General features: G+C 43.4%; 1 protein-coding gene across 5 annotated transcripts in view; it reads right to left on the bottom strand.

Moving 5' to 3' along the window:
- The window catches only part of MTCL1 (microtubule crosslinking factor 1), a 103575-nt gene that overhangs the window by 47146 nt on the left and 37059 nt on the right, over positions 1–19370 (bottom strand). For 4 of the 5 annotated variants that reach the window (XM_083824227.1, XM_083824229.1, XM_083824230.1 and 1 more), the window contains exons 4-5: positions 5508–5567; positions 3287–3361 (exon numbers count right to left, since the gene is read on the bottom strand). In XM_083824227.1, coding sequence (XP_083680353.1) covers positions 3287–3361; positions 5508–5567 — 135 coding nt within the window. The remainder of the gene's footprint in view (positions 1–3286; positions 3362–5507; positions 5568–19370) is intronic. The other variant, XM_083824228.1, reaches the window with a different exon arrangement.

Here is a 19370-nt window from a genome sequence, read left to right as displayed (position 1 = left end):
CCTAACTCCCTTTCAGAATAGAGAGCACTACTGTCGTCGCTGGTGTTGTTATTATTAGGATGGAACAGAATGTGATCACTCTTTCTGGTATGGACAACTGTTCACAAGGGAGATTGGTGAAAACATGAGAAAAAAGAATGAAAAAATCATTAAACCATGGTTACATCCAAATCCATCCCATGTGAAAACCTGCATTTTTTTTTTTTCTGGAAGCATCAGGGCATTAAATGAGAGTTTAATTATTATTGGTTTTTTTTTTTTTTTTTTCTGGAGTCGGGCATTTTAAAGTCCTGCATCTCACTCAGATGAAAACTCCAGTGTGCATTGTGCTGAAATAAGAGATGAGGTTAAGTAAATTCTAAGCTGGTGAACAATTTCTTTGCATGAATCACTTTCATGAATTGTCATGGAGATACAGGCACTTGGCCTCGTAAGAGACACATTTATCAGCATTAGCAGCATAATGGAAGGCAGGCTTTGAAAGATGATCTCTTGAGACAGCAGATTTCATCATTGTTGTTAGGCCATGTGGACATATGTGCAATTATCTATGGAAACTTCATTTCAGTCTCCATAGCACTGTTGTCTTTCACAAGCACCATTTTGTTACAATTCCTAATAATGGCAACCAAATCCAGAAGAAAACATGACTGATGTTAACTGTTCACCCAGATCTGCCTATTAGAGAAAAATAATAAATTACAAAACTAATTATGGCTCAGCAATCTGAGGAAATGATTTAATTTCTAAAGTACACATCCTTGCACATTGGTGTCTTTTATGTTACTTAGATTAATTTCTCCTCATCCTATTTAAATATATACTAATTATAAATTGTCTTCATTTCAGCTGTTAATACAAAAACAGACAGAGAAGTAATTGATTGTCTATTTCTGAATTCAGTCAGCTTTCCTACTGATTCTGCTTGGTGCAGGATGCGACTTTTAAATCTTAAACAGCAAAAAGGTTATCTTACATGGTATTAACAAGACATGGCTAAAAGACAGCCAAAGTTTCTATTAATATTCTGTTTTCAGTGATAACCAGGAGTCAAAAGAAAACTGCAGTCAGTTGACTAACTGAAACTCCCGTCATTGTGTTTCTGGCACCTGTAATGTGAGTCTTCTGTGAATGCAGACAAGATGCATATAACTGACTGCAAGCAGAGCCTCCAGGAGACGGGCTTTTTTTTTGTCTTCTCACATACACACCTCCTTTCCACACTATTACAAAACACATGTGCAAATTACTTTTCTCTTTATAGATCTACCTTGTAAATTAAATATCGCATTAAAATCTTGCAAAACTCAATGCAGCTTGCTCTGGAGTCACTCTGAATGTAGGTTGCTCTGGTGTAAGATTAAAACATCATCTTTGGTCGGGACTGCACGATACATTACCTTTGTGTTTTCTGTCATCACAAATCAGCTTATCCCTCCTGCTGTAGGCCTCGCTTTTAGGGAAATACAGAGACTACAAGGAAAGTTACGTCCAGACCAGTGCTGCAAATCAGCACTCACAGGTGGGGTGATCACTTTATTTATTCTTTATTTCTTTATTTATCTGTTAAAAGCTTGGAAATAATCACATCCGACATTTTCCTTATTATGTCTTTGTGATCCAGCGTCCTTCTCCATGCTTGTTGTCTAACATTGGCTGCAAGAGCCCGACAATCAGTGCCACCACCTGCAGGCAGCTGCACCATTCCCGTGATGATGACCAGCCTGCCTGCACACCTCGCCCATGGCTGTGAGCGGTAGGGGCAGCTTCTCCCAGGAGCTTCTCCCGGCTGTATTTCAATCCATACAAATAGCAGTCACTGCCTCATACTTTGTCTCATACAGAGACAATACACTGAGCATTTTGAAGCTTTTGAAGAAAAGGGAAGGGCTTCAGTGGATTTGGTGTCAGGCCCCCAATGTTTTTTCTCTGCATCACTGCACAACTCAAACTCAGTGCTTCCATGGAGTTAGCATGTTATTACAGCAGGACAAAAACAGTTAACTATTCTTATAATAGCAGTTCTTTATTGCTAGGCTTTGTCTATGAAAAAAAAAAAAGTATCGCATTTATAAGTTTTGTCTTTTGCAAGAGCTGAAACAAACAAGATTTTTTTCATTAAACAAACACAAGCTTCATAGGAAACAACAGAGCTGATGAATGTTTATCTCGCCTACTAAATATGGATCCCATCTGGAAAGGTGAGAAAGCTCTAGATCTTCCCTGCTTCTCTGCCAGGAAACATGACTACTGAAACTCCCATTCCCCAGACAGCTTTTTTCCAAAGGAAAAGAATGGTCAGGAGAGATTCATCAGCAAGATCTAAGCATGCCAGAAGGGTAGGACCCCAACCTTCATGCATCTGTCCCTCTGAAACTTTGTGTACAGAAATATCAATCATTTCTTGATCAGTTGAAACCAAGTGGAAACAGCAAGGGGGCAAGACCCACTTAAGCAAGTAGAGTTTTGAAATACAAGGCAAACTAAGGTGAGGCCAAATCACAGAAATTAGGAATAGTTTGTTACAAGTTAAATCACAAATAAAGTGAAAGCCAAAAATAAAATAAAAAAGTAAAAAAGAAAAAAAGGAGAAAAAAAAAAGGAGAACATAGTCTTTACATGATTCTGTAGGAACAAGAGGCTCAAATCCCAAGGGCTGAAAGCTGGGCTATGGCACAGCCTGACTGTATTTCTGTATTTCACATCCAGCATGTGGACACTTTCCTAAAAGGTGTATGTAGGCCAGACTGTCTTGAAAGGAAAGAAGGAACAACAGTGCAAAAATATTCAGTCATTAATGGTGCTAGTCACTGACTTAAAGGATCATTAAGGATAAATGGGAAATTAATGATTACTGGTAGTGCATATTTGGATGCCATAGCACCACAACTCTGTATAGCACTACAGAGGGATGTTAATGAGGAAAAAAAAAGGCAGAAAGAAAAAACCCAGATTCCTCCCTAAAGAGTCTGCAGTCTAATTTAGGCAAATGTAGAGTGTTGAGATAAACAAATGAAACTTAAATGAAAGAAATGAACTTAAATTCATTATGCGATGTAAATGATGTGATGAGAATGAGGAGCTGATCAAAAACTCCCAAATGTGATATTTCTTTTCTGGCAAGAAGACACAAAGATAGATAGAGACCACCACCATCTCCTCTACCACCACCGTCTCAGGGGACTGCCAGGCAGAAGATGGGTAAGCGTGTTGGGGTTGTGAGTCTGACGACAGGGCAGTACGACCAGCACCCAAGCACCAGGTGAGCACCAGCACTCGCTCCTACCTTGCGCTGGAGAACCACTTTTCTCTGTGTTTTGCCTGGTGCCTGGTACTTTCCGAGAAGCTCCATTTTGCAATTCTGCTGAATAAAAACTTTTTTCTTCAATACTGCTAGAGGCGGGTAAGCACGACTAACAACTCTGCTTTTACATGACTTCAAGACAATTAGTTTCACGGGAATTTACGCTGTGCCCTGCAGTGGATGTGATACTCTCACTAATTTTCATGATGAGCTCCCAGTACATAAAAACACCGGTCTTGCCGTATGTTATACATATCTGTAAGTATGCAGATGCACAGATTTAAAGAATCTAAGTCTGTGGCTGCTTTTCAGTCAAAAAACTTGTAATGGGGATTAAAAAAAAAGACAAAAAGGTTCCTCCCGTTGGCTTGAGTAAGTCAAGCCTTCATTTCCAAAGCTGTTTAGCATTTGGCCTAAGATGTCTCAGTTTAGGTATTTGAACCTCTTTTAGGTATTTAGGGTGGCTGCCCCTGAAAAGCAGCACTTCAAACCTCCCCGGCTGTGTCTGTACTTACCCTCTGAGCCCTACCCCAGGACCCAGAGGCTGCTGGACCAGGTTGGGCACTTGGTATGGTGCACTCTGGTCTCAATCAGCATGTAACTCTGAGCAGATAACCAGGTTTGGAGACTGCTCTGTCTAATGTCCTAGAGTTGGGAGAGGGCTAGGACATGCGCTGAAAGGCTAGGACATGTGAGTATGCAAGATTGTTTCTCCATCCTTCCTACCCTAAAGAATTGCTGAAGAAATCTGGACAGCCACTTTCAAACACAAATCCTTTGCTTGCATGATGTATAAATATGTGTGAGTACGGTGTAGAGGTTTTTATTTTTTCCTGGGTGGTTTCTGGGATCACTTCCTCATGTTGTGAGTGGTGCAGAGCTGACCCACGGTTACCCCATTAATTTTGTGAAGTCCTTTGTAAGGTTTTCAGAGGCAAAGTAGAGCTGCTCCTGTGCTCTTGAGTTCCAGTGTCTGGATTTGAGTGGGGAAAGCAAGCACATGAATCTATTTTCTCTGCACTTCTCTGAATTTCCATGAATGAGGAAAGGAAGGACAGTGCCTCCCACAAACCCCAATGGACCTGACCATGCCTTCATGTATCTTCACTCGTAATTTCCATGTGTATATATCTCATAGGTACATCTTACATACTTACAGGAAAACAAACTTTCTGACCTCGGTGATAACTTCAATAATTACTCATAACAGGCGATGCAGGAAGAAAGCCTCGTGCCCCATTTTAAGGTCTGATTCAGTACTTGTCCTCGCTCCACAGGGATGCTCGCTCTGTAGTGCCCCAGGAATGGAGGCTGCAGCCCCCAGGCTGGCCACCCCCACCCCTTCAGCTGCACATGGAGCCCATTTCAAGTGCAGCACGTTCTAATTTATTACAGCTATTATTACGAATCAATGGGATTTTAAGACTCCATCGACTCTGAGAAAAGCCATACGTCTCGGTTGCAAGCACCGAGCCTGCCAAAGGGGCAGCAGGGAAAGCTCAACCTTTCTTTAGTGAAGATAATGATGCCACTCTTGGCTCCTTTCACAGGGAGATGAAACACTATCCCCATCTCTCTGTCTATAAACAGTAACTGTGTGGGTACTGGGAAAGGCTTCAACTCCTACCGTCAGCACAAAGAGCAGAGGAAACAGTGCAGAGCGCTTTCCCGAGGAGGACCAGCCCAGAAGACTTCAATAAAACCACTGTCCAAAGGCAGACAAAGGGTCCAGCTCGGGCTCTGCCCTTTATCCAAGCAGGGGGAAGCCCACTGTCACGAGTGGCCCACCTGATGTGACAGAGGGCGAGCCCCAGCCTGCGGCACGGGCCTTGCTGCAGCCTGTGAACCGTGCTGGCTGCTTCGCCTCTTGTTAGTGCAACAACTTGGGCACCACGTACAAATTTAGCCAGTCCCTAAACTGTGATCCAATTACTGTGTGAGGCAAGGTCATTTTCTCTTCTCGTAGGAAACCGTCTGCCTGGCCCTGCTGATAGCGTGCACAACGAACCCGAGACGCTGCGTGGTTTGGAGACCATGCTTGCGTCCTAAATTGCTTCTACATTATCTCTGGGAGGTCTCAGTAGATTAAAGCCTAATTGCACTCTAGTTAATGTGCCCGATGGCCCTGTCAACACCCATAGAAAGAAATTTTGAGTTCAGTCATGTGATTTTGCTACAAATTGCACGTTCTTGAAAACCGTACCTGGGTGAGTGTTTTTTTTTCTTTGTGCATTTCTCTGCTGCCTCTTCTCTTCAGGGAACTCTGAAACAGAAGTGTTGCTGGGTTATTGATAAGCTAAGCACAAAGCCTGCAAGTTTGGCAGAGCTCACCGCCACAAAACTAATTGAGGAGAAAGTGAGGATATTCTCCTGAGCAGCGAGGGATTTAATTTTTGTTATTAATCACTGAGAAAACAAGATGATCAGGGCCTTGTCACTGGATTTTCCGGTGCACAATATTTCCCACACACAAAACAGAAAGGAATAAAATCAGTTAAAAGTTCACAGAGGCAAAAAAAAACCCTTTTCTTCTCCTCTGGACCACCACAATTTTTGGCAAAACTTTCTTTCAGTATGGGGCAATGATTTATGTTTGATTAATCCAGGGCAGAAGTCCAAGAATGTTACTTACAGTGGATGTGAAACACATTGTGGAAACCTCAGAGGAAAGCACCACAAAAAAAGGAAGGTCACGCACATTAAAGCTATGTGGCATAACATTGTTGGTTAGTCCTTGCTAGCAAACACGCAAGGAGCCCAGATAAAAACCAAGAAAAGAAAAAAGTCATTCTCTTCATGTATTTCAGAATTTACTACAAACATTTGATTTGATTGGCATTGCAAATCTTCACACCACTTTATAAGCATTTTTTTAAAGACACAATTTTACATTTAAGACGTGGAAATGATGTCATCACCCCTGCTTGGTTTTCCGAAACCTCCCACCCTCAAATGGAAACGCACAGCTTTCCTCAGGAGGGGCAGGTGCAGCACAGCCACCTTACTGGTATTTGCACTAATTCTCTCAAGCTTGTGTTTCAGGACCAAGCTCAAACCAGTGTGACCTGGATTTATTTAGAAATGGCAAAAATTTGACTTGCGTAGGTTGAAGTATGTTAAGTACCAGAGGAGAACAGCAGATGTTAGGCAAAAAAGCAGGAGGCTGGAAACTACAGAATCGTCTGAATTCAAAGCTGGCTGCACTGCTTTGTTGGCACCCAGAGCTTCAGCTTCCCTTGAACCTGCCCCATACACACAGGAGAAGGAAATATTGGGTACTTCAACCAGCAGTGCCTCCCCTTCTGCCAGCTCCAGGTCCCTTTTGCAGTGGTTTAGGCCACTGCTTCTAATATGGCTCTCAGGGGCTTGTAGCACTTTTGGGCACAGAAATTATTTGGCATGCTTACCCCTCCAACAAGCAACACAGCAGGCTTCGGCACAACCCAAGAGAAAACAGTTGGTTTTTTTTTTTTCCTTCAAGAAAGGCAAAGAAAGCCTGAAGGGTGACAGTCCCTAATGAACAACCCAATGGCCTCTTTCATTGACTACTTCTATTTATATTTGCACTACGAGGGACAATTGCCAGCTGAGGTGAACCCAAAGCTGTCACAGGTTCACCCACACTGGTGCCAGCTCCTTCATCCATGGAGCAAAATACCCCTGTCTGCACCCTACCTTAGCCCAGGGCTGCACCGCACATCTTCAGGATGCATGTGGAGCTTACAGGTGCGTAAGCGAGGATGCAACCTTGTACTCCTGAGCTCAGCTAGGCGCAGTAAACGGTCTGCAAAACTCCAGCCCAGGGAAGAGGAAGGGGAAGGAAGGAAGGAGAGGCATACTGCTAATTAATTAAGCCCATTCTCATGCCTGGCCATCAGCTGGTGGAGAACACGGTGTGAGCTCAGGGACACAGACACATACCATGCAAATCTAAGCAAAAGCTTTCCGTGCCTCTGTTGTTCCTGACTGTTAAGCTATGCGGCTACTGCGAATTATAATTATGGCACGCTAAGACAAATCTCCTCTTCTGGTCTTTGTTATACACAGTTAAGTAGTTAAAACCCATTCATACGCAGCACCATATGCCCAAGACATACTACAGTTTGTTTTTGCTAATCTGCTCTCTACTTTAATCTCATGAATTCCTATAACTAATGAAGCTGAGTAAGAGATACTTTTTTTTTCTGGATACTGAAACAGTTTAATGAAAAAAAGATTTTAAACACTGCAAACATCATATGAAAACCTGTTACACAAGTTTAGCCAGGATAAACAGTTACTGTTTCCCCTTTTTCTGTTTTCAGTGTGGCATTATTCTGGAAACAGAGATGCAACTGCAAGCAGCCACCAGCCACGGTACCTACCCTGGTACACAAGACGGGTCAATACAGCTAAAAAGCTGCAGGTACAGCTCTGCCCTCATATCCATTGCTCTTCTGTGTGACTTCAAGCAAGAGTACCACAAACAAGAGGATGTCATCTGGTTGTTGCATTCAATTAGCAAGGCCTTGGTGTCACGGATGAGCCTATCAGTTTCTGCAGAGGCCTCCATGCACTGCTGCAGCATAGGAGTACCAACCATGTTGGAGATGCAAAACCTTCTGTCAAATCATAAAAACTTCTTGCTTTTACTAAGACAAAAAGCTACAGTTGGAAACATAAAGCCTGAGAAGCCAGGAGGATGGTGGGTTGTGGTGTGCGACGGACAGTAATACAGCCTTTGCTCAGTTACAAGGAAGAATACTTGGAAAGTAAGGGAAATGGAAATAAAATATAAGTAGGAAAAAAGCATGATGAGAAACCGGCAGGTAGTGATTTGGCTTTGGGAGCTGTAAACTCTGCTTCTTGCTGAAAAAATGGATTTCACAGATCCAGAGTAACAAGTGTTTAACATAATGCCACAGGACAGGGCCTCGCTTTGTGCATTTTCACACCGACCTGCTCGGATTTGCGTAACAGCCTTCTGATCAGTGCTGGGCTGGGAGATGGCTCTGTATTTCCATAATGCAAGGACTCAACTTTAGGCTGACTGCAAGAGAAAGACTGCAATATCTACCTCTGGCAGCTATCAGTGGACGATAGGGAGAAACCTCCGCTGGTCAATGCAGGACTGGAAACAGAGGGATGACCACGAGGGGCTACCCAACCAAAAAACCCTATACGAGAGCAATGAAAGATCTCCAATGTACCACTGTGGGACTAGGCTGCACGTGCATGGGAAACGCCAACCAATATAGCTGATATTTCTGTAGGACTGAGGGCAGAGGGTGCCACTGCAAAAAGAAATAGGTGGAAGGCACCACAGACCTAAGCGATTTAAAATTAAAAGTGGTACAGCAGAGGAGCATTTCTCTTTGATGTGCAGGAAGGTGGTATCAGAAGCTGATATGAATTAATGCTGCGAGGAACATTTCTGTGCTACCTTTTATAATCAAGAGACCAACCAGAGTTGGCCATCTATTAAAAAGTATCTCTGTGGTGGTTGAACAAGACTTTGTTAGTCCTTTGGTTAACATCGGTGTCTCAGGAAAGAGGTTACTCAATGAATATTAATAAATTGCCTGGTGTTTTAAAAGTTAAACTTCCCCAAAAGATCATTGGATGTAGTGAGTACAGTATTAACAGCAGGAAGAGACACAATTATTTCCACTTTCCCAGAAGCCTAGCGATGACAGGAAGAGACCATTTTCATCTTTCAGTGAACTCTAGTTTTAGCAGATCTGAGAAGAGTGCAGCAAAGTGAGCAATGAGAGCAAGGAGAGAGTGCGACAACGCGTGGGGGACAGCAAGGGGTAGTCAGTACACTGGAATTAGAGGTTCAGTAAGACGTTGAAATAAAGCTTGAGCTAAGAGGAATCATGAATGTCAACATAAGATATGCCCCTAGTTTTAACACTGAGGTAAGCACTGGGAAGGCTGCGAATAGAGCTGTGGACAGGAGGCAGGCTACAAATACTTGGAAAAAAAAGAAGAGAGAATTTAGAGCCTGTTGGAGCTACTGGCCTGCCATTTTATTCACTGCTACCAAGAGGAGCAAGTCATTTTGGGTGCAGTCTGGCATCTGCAGGCAGGTGTGGGCTTGCTATCATATGTGCATCAAACTGAGCCTGCAAAATCAAGTAGTTGGCCACTGAAGTGACAATGTCTGCAACGTGAAAACAGAGGCTGGCTTGGAAAGCCTGGCCCGAAGGCCACTTCTGCCACTGTGATGTGTGAAGAACTATGCACGAGCGTTACTGTGGCTTATGAATTGTATAAATAATGTTCTCTCCCTGCGCAATGATGGCTTGCTACTGATCGCTTTGAAATGGATTATCACAAATTTCATTTGCATTCATTAGAAAATACTGCCTGCGAGAGATCTGACAGTACTTCAAAAAAAATACGCATGAGTGACCAAACCCACTTCCTCTAAATACACCAGTAGCTTACCCGGGCTGCTTTCAGCTTACTGATGTCTGTAAGGTAAAAGCTTAAGAGTTGCATGTTGGCATTCCCCAGCGAGAGCTAACTTCAGATGTTGAGCCCCCTCAGGTCCAGCAATGAGCAAAACATCCAGTGAGACGTAACCTCTGCCCCACAGCATGTGGATGACTCTAAAGCCTGGCCAGTCTACCGACCCCTTCACAGCAGTTACACCCCGCCAAGCACCAGTGATTTAGATGAAGGCAACTCTGCTTGGCAAGAATGTGAGTCAGAAGGAAAACGGGCCCACTCGCAACATGCTATCAGAGGGGGGACTTATCCCCACGTAATGTAAAGCAGTGTTCGTTAACTGCAGCACTAATTGCTGCTCAGGAAGGACTCACTGCTGATGTTTTCTGGGCACCGTGCTGGACCACAGGGGAAGGTTATGGCAGAGGGTGACAAAGCCAAGGGACACTACTCTCAAACCACTAAGGAGTAAACTCTTTAAAAATGCCCCACTGTGCACCTATTTCCCAGTACTGCTACTTATCTATTTGAAAAGGAAGCATTTCCCATTTCTGCAGCAACATACTTCTTTGTAATGGTAGGATAGGGTGGCTTCCACTCCATCTTAAGGCCTGATATATCTCTAAATACCAGGTGTACAACTGGAATTTTGCTTAGCTGCCATCCCGCACTTCCATACTACACTGGCCACTCAGTGACAGCACGGCGTCAGGTTTTCCATGTGGGCTGTCATACATATCTACGGGGTGGAACTGGAAAATACAATGAAATCCTAATCACTTTTCAATTGCTGTAGGCCCTTGAAAAGAATATCTCACCAAGCCCCGATAACACAGGGCTTGACGCAAGCGATCGGTATCTGCATTCATCCCCATGTGTGTTTCATTTACTGGAAACCTCTAAATGCGGTGATACTCATCATTCACATGACCTAGAGAAGCAGGCCATGTCTGAAGTATCATAAGCATTGCGGTTCAGAATAAAAGCCACCCCTTTTGTAAAAAAAGCAGCAAAGCAGAGCAGCTTTCAGCACCAGCTTAAATTTCCCTAACCATTCTTTACCCTATTGTGCTAAGCTTATGAATGGGGGCTTTGGAGGAGTCTCTTTCTTTTGCCTCTTACTACCAGCGCACGGCATCAGTTGTCTCTCGCGGCTTCCCAGCGCCTCTTGCATGTGGACTGATCCCCTGGTGATACCAGCTGGAGGGGTGTTTGCAAATAATTCGGTGTGACAGATCGGGGAGGTGCTGCGGAGGGGAAGCCCGGAGGCCTGGCTGCCGAGAGGGCAGCGTGTGGGATGGGAGAGGTGGCTGGGCCGCCTCAAAACAGGCTGCTTCCCTTAGTATTTGCCCTGTGGAGGTTGACGAGGGGACCTGAAACCAATGTAATCAGCTATAACAATATGGTAACTACTAAATTATCATTATAGTAATAACAGGTAAGCAGTTATAGCACAGTGATGTAATAGGCGTTATTAATACAATAACTGAAATCCTGCAACAGACAGCTGAGATCCCAAACTCTGACTGGTGTCATTGTCTTATGCACTACTGCTTTTGTTAATAACTTCTTAAATTCATTAAAATGTATTTTAAAAGTCCCTGTGTGAAAGTCCCTCTTTGTTTGGACATAAGATACCCAAATTACATCACACCTGCCACAATATATAAAGGAAATTTTAACATGCCGAGACCAGACCAGCATCAGCTGAGCCTCAGCCGCTGAGCATCGCCCTGCCCCTGGCCCTGCAAACGGGACGTGAGCCACATCAGCTTGCACCCTTTTGGAAAGAGCTCATTCAGGAGCAGGGGCATAATCCCAGAGGTATGTGCTGTGCTGACGCTGACTGAGCTTGCTGGTGTTACAGTGCAGCAGGCAGCCCGTGAAAACGTGCCGGGTGCTGTACACACACACAGACAGAGCTGCCCTCTCCTCCTGTGTTCCCTGAAAAATGCTTTAAAACCCAAATCCTTTATGAGGGGCTGCAGCAAGTGTCCTGCTGTCCTGTTGCAGGCCTTCCACTGGGAGCAGCTGAGCAGCAGTCAGCCAGGGCTGGATTTACGACACTGCAGGGGTAGTGCTCAGAAAGGGGACTTGGAGTTTACGTTTCCGAAGGAAGACAACATAAGAGCATTTACTGCTGATCAATGCACACGTAGCATCACATTTCCTGTAACAGTTGATCTATTATTGGCATAAATGTGTTTTTTTTTCAGAAGACTAGAACAGTGGTATGCACACGGAGACAGCAACCTGCTCTCCCAATTGCTTGCAGAGATAGACTTCATCCTTTCCCTGCCACCAAGAGCATTTGAAAGCGATGCTACATAGCTGATGGTCCCAGTTTCTGAACAGGTTTCAGTGCACTGGAGAAGCAAAAAGTTGAGTTTCAGGGTGATGAGGTGAAGCAGAGAGCTGTGGTTTGGACGGTGCTGTTAAAGGAGAGGAGGGGAGCCGGGTGAAGCTCCAAGCTCTTACAGGGTCGGGAGGTTACTGCAGCAATTTACAGTACCAGGAGAGGGAGAAAACACACAGCTCTGAAATCTCTGTAGTGCCCAGGGAATAGGTGTAAAGAGAAAATTGCACAGAATTGAAAAAAAAAAAAAGAGTATTTTTAGAACTTTTAGCAGAGAAAGATATACAAAGCTGTGCAGCATCTGCACTTTCTGTACTAATGGATCAACAGCTATAGGATTGTCTTCGTCATTGGGGATGGAAAGAATTTTTTTCCATGAGCAGACAACTATAACTACAAGTACATTCAATCGCCCCTGGATTAGAGCAACTTGCTGTTTCTATGAAGTATTAAACAAAATTCTAAAGAAACAGAAAGATTAAAGGCCAACTGAGATGCTCTCCAGTGAACATGGCCCAGATAGGCCTTGTAATCCTCAGTTGCCCATCTATTATTTCGCACTGCCCTCAGAAAAAGGGTTTCTATTTTTCATCTAGATATAACAAAAAGATGGTAAATGCATGCAGTTGTAACCGATGACAATTTTGACCCTCAGATAAGTGTTACCTGTAACACCCATTATATAACCACCCTATATAACATCCAATGCACGTAACAGTTTACCGACAGGTGATGCATCACCCCAAAGACACGCATATTCAGCGTACCATGGGAGTAGTCACAGTTCGAGCACAAAAATATGAGTTCTCAAAGAAAGAACAAGGCCATCAATTATACAAATAAAATTCAAGCTTAAGTTACCATCACAGGAGAAAAGTGTTAGGCTACCTAGGATCCCAATTTCAGCTGGAAATGGCCAGTAGGGAAAGAAATTATTAATTAGGAGAGATGGTATAATTGCAAAATCCCCATTTTAAGCTCTCTGACCTCTCGGAGCAGCTCCTAGGGAGGTGTACGAAAGTGTGGGGTGGGATAATGCTCCTCGGTCTGCTCTGTAGACCCTGCCCAAGACACTCAGCTTTCCCAGCCCTCCCCAGCGCATGGGGAGCTGATCTCTGGGGGAATCAGCTCCTGCCCATGGGAGGAATTTGCTGCTTCATCTTTACTGGTATTCAGCCCTCCCTAGCTGCATCCTACGTGGGGCCTAGCTGCTGTACTTCCTTGGGATACAGACTTCCTTACCAAACATAACATTTTATCTGCAGGCAAAACAGAAGAGAAGACGGAAAGAGGATGACCCGCTCATACTCCCTTGAAACCACAAGATTAGTTTTACCAGTCCAGACCACTCCAATAGCAACAACCCCAGGCAACAACCTTTATTCAAGCAACATATTGATTTTAGGATACAGGAATAAGAGACTTGGATCATCGCCTCTTATATTAAGTTTTTGTATGAATCAGACATCAGAAAAATTGACTAGGACATCTTTGCTCAGACACATGCTTTGTCTCCTTGCTATGTATTACTTCTCTGTTTTGTTTAGTCTAATTCAAAACATCCATTCCCTGTGTGGGGTGAGCTGCTGGCACACAACTGTGGCTGGTTTTCAGGAGATTCTTCTGCTTGAGAAACCTCATGCCCTCCAGAAACTGCAGGCCCTGCTAGAGCAGTGCAGGAAAGTCACCATAGCCAGGACCAGCCCTGGTCTGAGGCAGCAGGCAGCAAGGGATGGCATCTGCAACGTGCTAGGCTGCTTGGGAAACACTTCTTCTCCTATTTCCTAACCTTTCAATTGACTGATTTTGTAACCCTAGTCACGTTTTACATGGTATTTTTATTATGATAATTATTATGATAACAAACGAAGAGTGACAGCACTTGGTTTTGACGACTTTCTCTCAAAGACTATAAAATTATGCCCTTTTCTTTGCACTTTTATGTACCTGCTGTAAAAGGCACATTTTGCTGAGAATATGTATGTTTCTTCAATGAAGTGGAAAAAACCTACTACAGCTATCTGGCTTGTGATGCTGCGCACCCAGGCTCAAATACAGAATGAAATAAAAAAGCTGAGCAGCGCTGTTGCCTTCACAAGATCCTGACAGTTGATGCCAGCTGCTGTGTCCTAAGGTTGAACCACGCACCAAAATACATAAATTACAGGGAAGAACTCAGCTGATCCCATCCGCACATTGTATTGATGCTGCTGCCTAGCGAAAGAGGTGTCTGAAGACGATTTGAGACGCAGCTTATGAAAAATAATTTTTAGACAGTAACTCCAAAGTCCTTCTGATCTCTGGGTACTTGGCACGCTGAGGTACATCAGAGCAGGAACATCCTCGTGTGTTTCGTATTTGATTTGCCTACTACAAAGAACCTCTTCATATGTGGAAAACCTTGCAAAACACTCAGGAAGAGTGAAGCTGCAATGGCGTGCTCCTGCTGGGGAGTGCAGGCTGAGAAAATATTCTGGGGAAATACCTTTTTATTATACTTATTGGCCAAAAAAAGCCAAAGAGGCGAGTTTTTTTACTATAAATCAGCACATGAAGTACAGGGATTTAACCATATACAAATAGCTAAGTAACAGATTCTACTGAGGAATATACTTCTGTGCCAAAATCACACCAAACTCCATTTTCAACGGTTTTTCATTAACTTCAGCAAGTCTTGGACTAGGGCCTCAGGCAGTGCAAGCTGAGCCTCTGAAACTGAAGCTTTTAGGAGACCAGACGACATGTCGCAGATGCTGCAGACAGGTATCTAATGGTCACTGGTCCACGACTACCGTCGCGCTGCTGTGATTAAAAGTAAGTCAAGCAGGGATGCCTGATAAGAGGACATCACCAAGTCACGTCACGAAGCCCTACTAAGCCCATCAGGCAATAACACAAACCGGAGTTTGTTTTGCCAAGCCTGAAGAAACAGCAAGTGCAGATTCTCTGGGGGACCTGATAACCTTTCCCCTCTTATCTCTGACCAGCCACCGGCCGTCGCGTGCCAGGCACGGCGGTGCTGCAGGGATGTTGTGCTGGGTGCTGCCCCAGCACCCCTCTTCCCACAGGGTCACCCTCACAGGGGTCCCCAACAGCAAAATTACACCCTGCTGTGAAGCAGAGGCATCCGAGCCCCATCGATGGATCAGCTCCTGACCTGAAACATGGCAGCTCGCAGCAAAATAGGATATATCCTAGCCCAGGAGCAGAAGATTAATGATGATGAATAACACGTATGTGTTAGAGTGAATAATGGCAGCCTGCTGGAGGGACTGCCAGAGACCTGCAATTTTTTTTCAGATCATTATTTCTCAGATGACAGAAACTACTGAAATGGGAAATTCATGCACTTTTCATTTTTCTAATTGAAATGCAAAAACTGTTTCTCTCCACCACTGAAGTCATTGGTCACTCTTTTCTCTCTGCATCTTCATCCATCTGGAAAAAACAGCTCCTTGCAGGTAACCTGCTTCTCAGCTGAGAGCCCACCCTATCGCAAAGGGTGCCACAGTGTCAGCGCTTAAAATAAGAGCACAAACAGTTCCCTTAATGATGCCCACAGAAGATAAGCAGCCAGGCGCTGCCCCTGTCCCAAGCACTCCGCGTGCTGTGGGGCTGGACCAGGGGCAATGCTGGAAAAGTTCTTACTGACCACCCCAAATGCCCCGGACAGCACACAATTTCCCGGTTTGGCTTCATTATTTTCTCTTTATTTTGCATGTAACAAATAAGAATTTTGAATGCATTTTCATTTACATGGGAAAACCTGAGAAAGCTGTTTGTGCCCCAGAAGGAGACCAAGGAACTTTAAGCAAAATTAGATCTAGAGTTAGACAAAATAAAATTCTAATTGAGATAATTATTTTAATGACTTAGAACTAAAAATCATTTGGATGAGTCCTCTTCAGGCTTTCCCTATTAATCTCCCTGTCAACATAAAGCCGGCATGCCTTGACCAAATTCTCCCCTTATAACAAAAACTAAAAGGAAAGCTTGTGGCAACCCTAGATTCTAAGAGGTATAAAGTATCAAGTTTAATAGAAGGCATATGCTTACTTGAAATACCCTCCCACATTAAAGTAATAAAATTACTCATGCTGTAGGAATAACAAACCTTTGATTCTGACTGGTGCTTAAAGAAGATAATTTGTTTTTTCCTTGTTTTCTGTACAGCATCATGCATCTGTATCATTGTATCACTTGTTGCTACGATTCCAATAGTGATTTGCAGACACTGCAAGATGAGATCAGTAGGCTCTACACTCCTTTTAAACGATTCGGCAGGGATTCTCTTTGAAAACAAACTTTTCAGAACATCACTCACCAGTACTGAGGCATAAAAGAAAATAAAAATAAAATAAAATAAAATAAAATAAAATAAAATAAAATAAAATAAAATAAAATAAAATACAACCACTATCCCCCCAAATAATAACAATAATAAGAAACCCAAAATTCAATAATCATTTTTATTTCTACAGAGCAACGTGACTATATAGTATTCACAGCTCCTTAGGCTTAAAAGCTGTGCTGCACGCACTAATGCAAGTGGTTCATTGTTAGTCATGCAAGGCATCCCACTGGCCTCTCTTCAGTGAGGGCTGCAGAATCACAGCCCTATTATGGTCAGGCCCAATACTTATGCACACTTGTCAGATTTCACACGGCCTGTCTGAATGACATGCTCTCTTTTGGCCCTGCTTTTCTCCTCTTTAGGCGCTTCTTTCTTTCCTTTGCCCTCTAATGTCTACGTTGCTTTTCATAATAAGTGTGAATTTAACCAGGGAGCCTCTCAGCAAACTCGCATATACTATTTCTCAGTGTTCACAGGGAATCCTAGACATATTCATTAAGACCCCGGGCAAAATATTCGGTCACACAATGAACCTGCAGTGGAAGGACACTTGCTGGCAAGAGCTAAAGAGCTGAGCGCAGGGTAAGAGCTGAGGCAATGGAAGAGACTTTTCAAACTTTGCAATTACGGACTGGAAATAGTAGCCTGAAAATACTCCAGGCTACCAGCTGATTGCACTTCTACGAAACGCTTTAAAAAGCAGCTTTGAAAAGCTTTCCTCTGATTCAACTGCTATTCCTCCAAAGTTTTTCTTTTCAAACACTGCTCCCTGTAGAAGCCAGGGGAGGCAGATTTTCCTAAGAATAATAAGGCTTTGATAGCCAAAGCGCTGGACACCGGCCACAATGCCAGGTGTCCCCCTGGGCTGCACAGAGGTATGGACGCCTCCACCACTGTGGCTGCACTAACACGTTCCCGATGCAGAACGGTATTTCTGGATGTATTTCACAGCAAGAAGCTGCACAGGGTCTAATGCGGGAATAATCCGCAGAAGCAGTGTTTTCCTTTCGGCTGGATTTTAACAATGAATGCAAATGCATATAGGCTTTTATAGGATGAATGTTTCTATTCAAATCCTTGGATTCAAAAGCCTTTTTTTCTCAGCCACTGATCATGAAAACCTAAAATCATGAGAACCTAAAAAACAACCCGTCTCTTTCCGAATCAACATCCCGGCTACAATCGTGCGATAATGTCACCTAAGGGGTTAGTCTTTAAAATCATCTCTTTTACTTGGATATTTCACTTGCCTTTAAGTGAAAACAGAGTAATCTCAGTGTAGAAAATCCTGTGGTTTTGAGGTGTTTCTTAGGACACTAGCTTGAAAGTATCCTGTCAGACGGCTGCTCCAGGTTAGAGAGAGGCTGGCATTTCCACCTCTTCTGGAAATTTTTAAGTTTGCACTTTTATTTCCTTATAATCCCACCCTTGCTCTCCTCTTTGGCAATGTGCCATGAACAGGGAGATCAGCTGAAATTTCAGAATCCACTCAAGTCTCTTTGTCCTTTCCCACATGCTACTACCAGCGCATTACAGTACCTCAAACAAGAAGGGATAACTGGCAACAAAGTGCTCCAGAGCCTGGAGTGCTGATGTAAATTTGTCCAAACCACAGAAGTTTTACACCCTACTATGCTTGGATGTTTGTGCATACGTGCCTGGATCTTTGTGCAGAGCTGTAAAAAGTTGCTAAATGAAGAAAAAAAAATTAAATAGATTTTTCTCTTCTTCATTACAATTGGATATTTATGATGCAAACACTCCCTAAAATATGTGGGCTTTCTTGAAAAGCCTTGAAGAGGCTGCACAGTCAGCAGAGTCCAAAAGTTCAGTTGTAAAGGTCAGCAGACATGTAGAAAAAGAAAGAAAAATGTCCTGGGACTATCCCCACTTTGGAGCAGAACAAGTGGATTAATTTGTGAGAGAAATCACAATTTAGGTTTCTTTAAAGCTCCACTTCCACCCCATACAGACAGATCACTGAAGCAGCAGATGCAAGCACACATCTGTGCTTGCAAGAACACCAAGTTCTAGTTTAGCACCAATTTTTGCACTGCCTAATTTCTGGACTGCAGTTTGCCCACATATGCATCTCACAGGATTGTTGCAAGGATTAAGTCTTTGCCAGGATTAAATATTTAAATCTGGGTTTGAAATGTTCTGCATATTATACGTAGAATAACAGCTGTCATTAAGGTCACTTGGTGATTTTCCAGGCAATAGAAACTGAAAGATCAGCTGATAGCTATCATGTAATATCTTACATTGCATTTAGAAAAACTATTATATTTGGATAAAATTTGTGCATAATTTGGCATAATTTAAAACACAGGCAGGTATTACAAATAAATGTACCTCAGCTGATTTCACAGTTCCACAAATAGCAGTCATAATTTATTCTTCATTTCCCTTTGCTGTTACCACACACTGCAAACACATATGTCATTTCACGTTATGGCAGCTATCCTGGAAAAGAGCCAAATTCAGCATTGGTGCTAATAGGTGCAGCCTGGCATAAGCCAGCCATGACACAGATGCTTCCAACAGAGATGAAGTCGGTTCAGAGCTCTGTCGAGCCAGGAATGTGCCAGTTTTACATCCGTATGATGAATTTGTGCAATTCTGCTCCCCTATTTAATGCTATACTGCAGATTTCTTGAAGACGGAGAACTAAATCAAAGGTGGTTGTGTAGAGAAAAGGCAAAAAAATGCAGTATGGGTAAGATTTCCTGCAAAAGTCAACGGCCAGGGTTATAGCTCTGAGGGCCTACTTCCGGACTGACCCTACAAAAGGGCCCTTCCCTTCATCTGGAAGTGGATATAGTCTATAGTGGATAGCCTAGCCTGGGAAAGAAAAGGTCTATGGTCTGGAAACCCACATTAGGGAAGACTCCAAGAGGAGATCAGTTGTAAGGTCAACA

This window comes from Anser anser, assembly GCF_964211835.1.
Source record: "Anser anser genome assembly, chromosome: 2".
NCBI classification, from domain to species: domain Eukaryota; kingdom Metazoa; phylum Chordata; class Aves; order Anseriformes; family Anatidae; genus Anser; species Anser anser.
The sequence above is the reverse complement of the archived record's forward strand: the minus strand, read 5'-3'. Positions and strand labels throughout refer to the sequence as shown.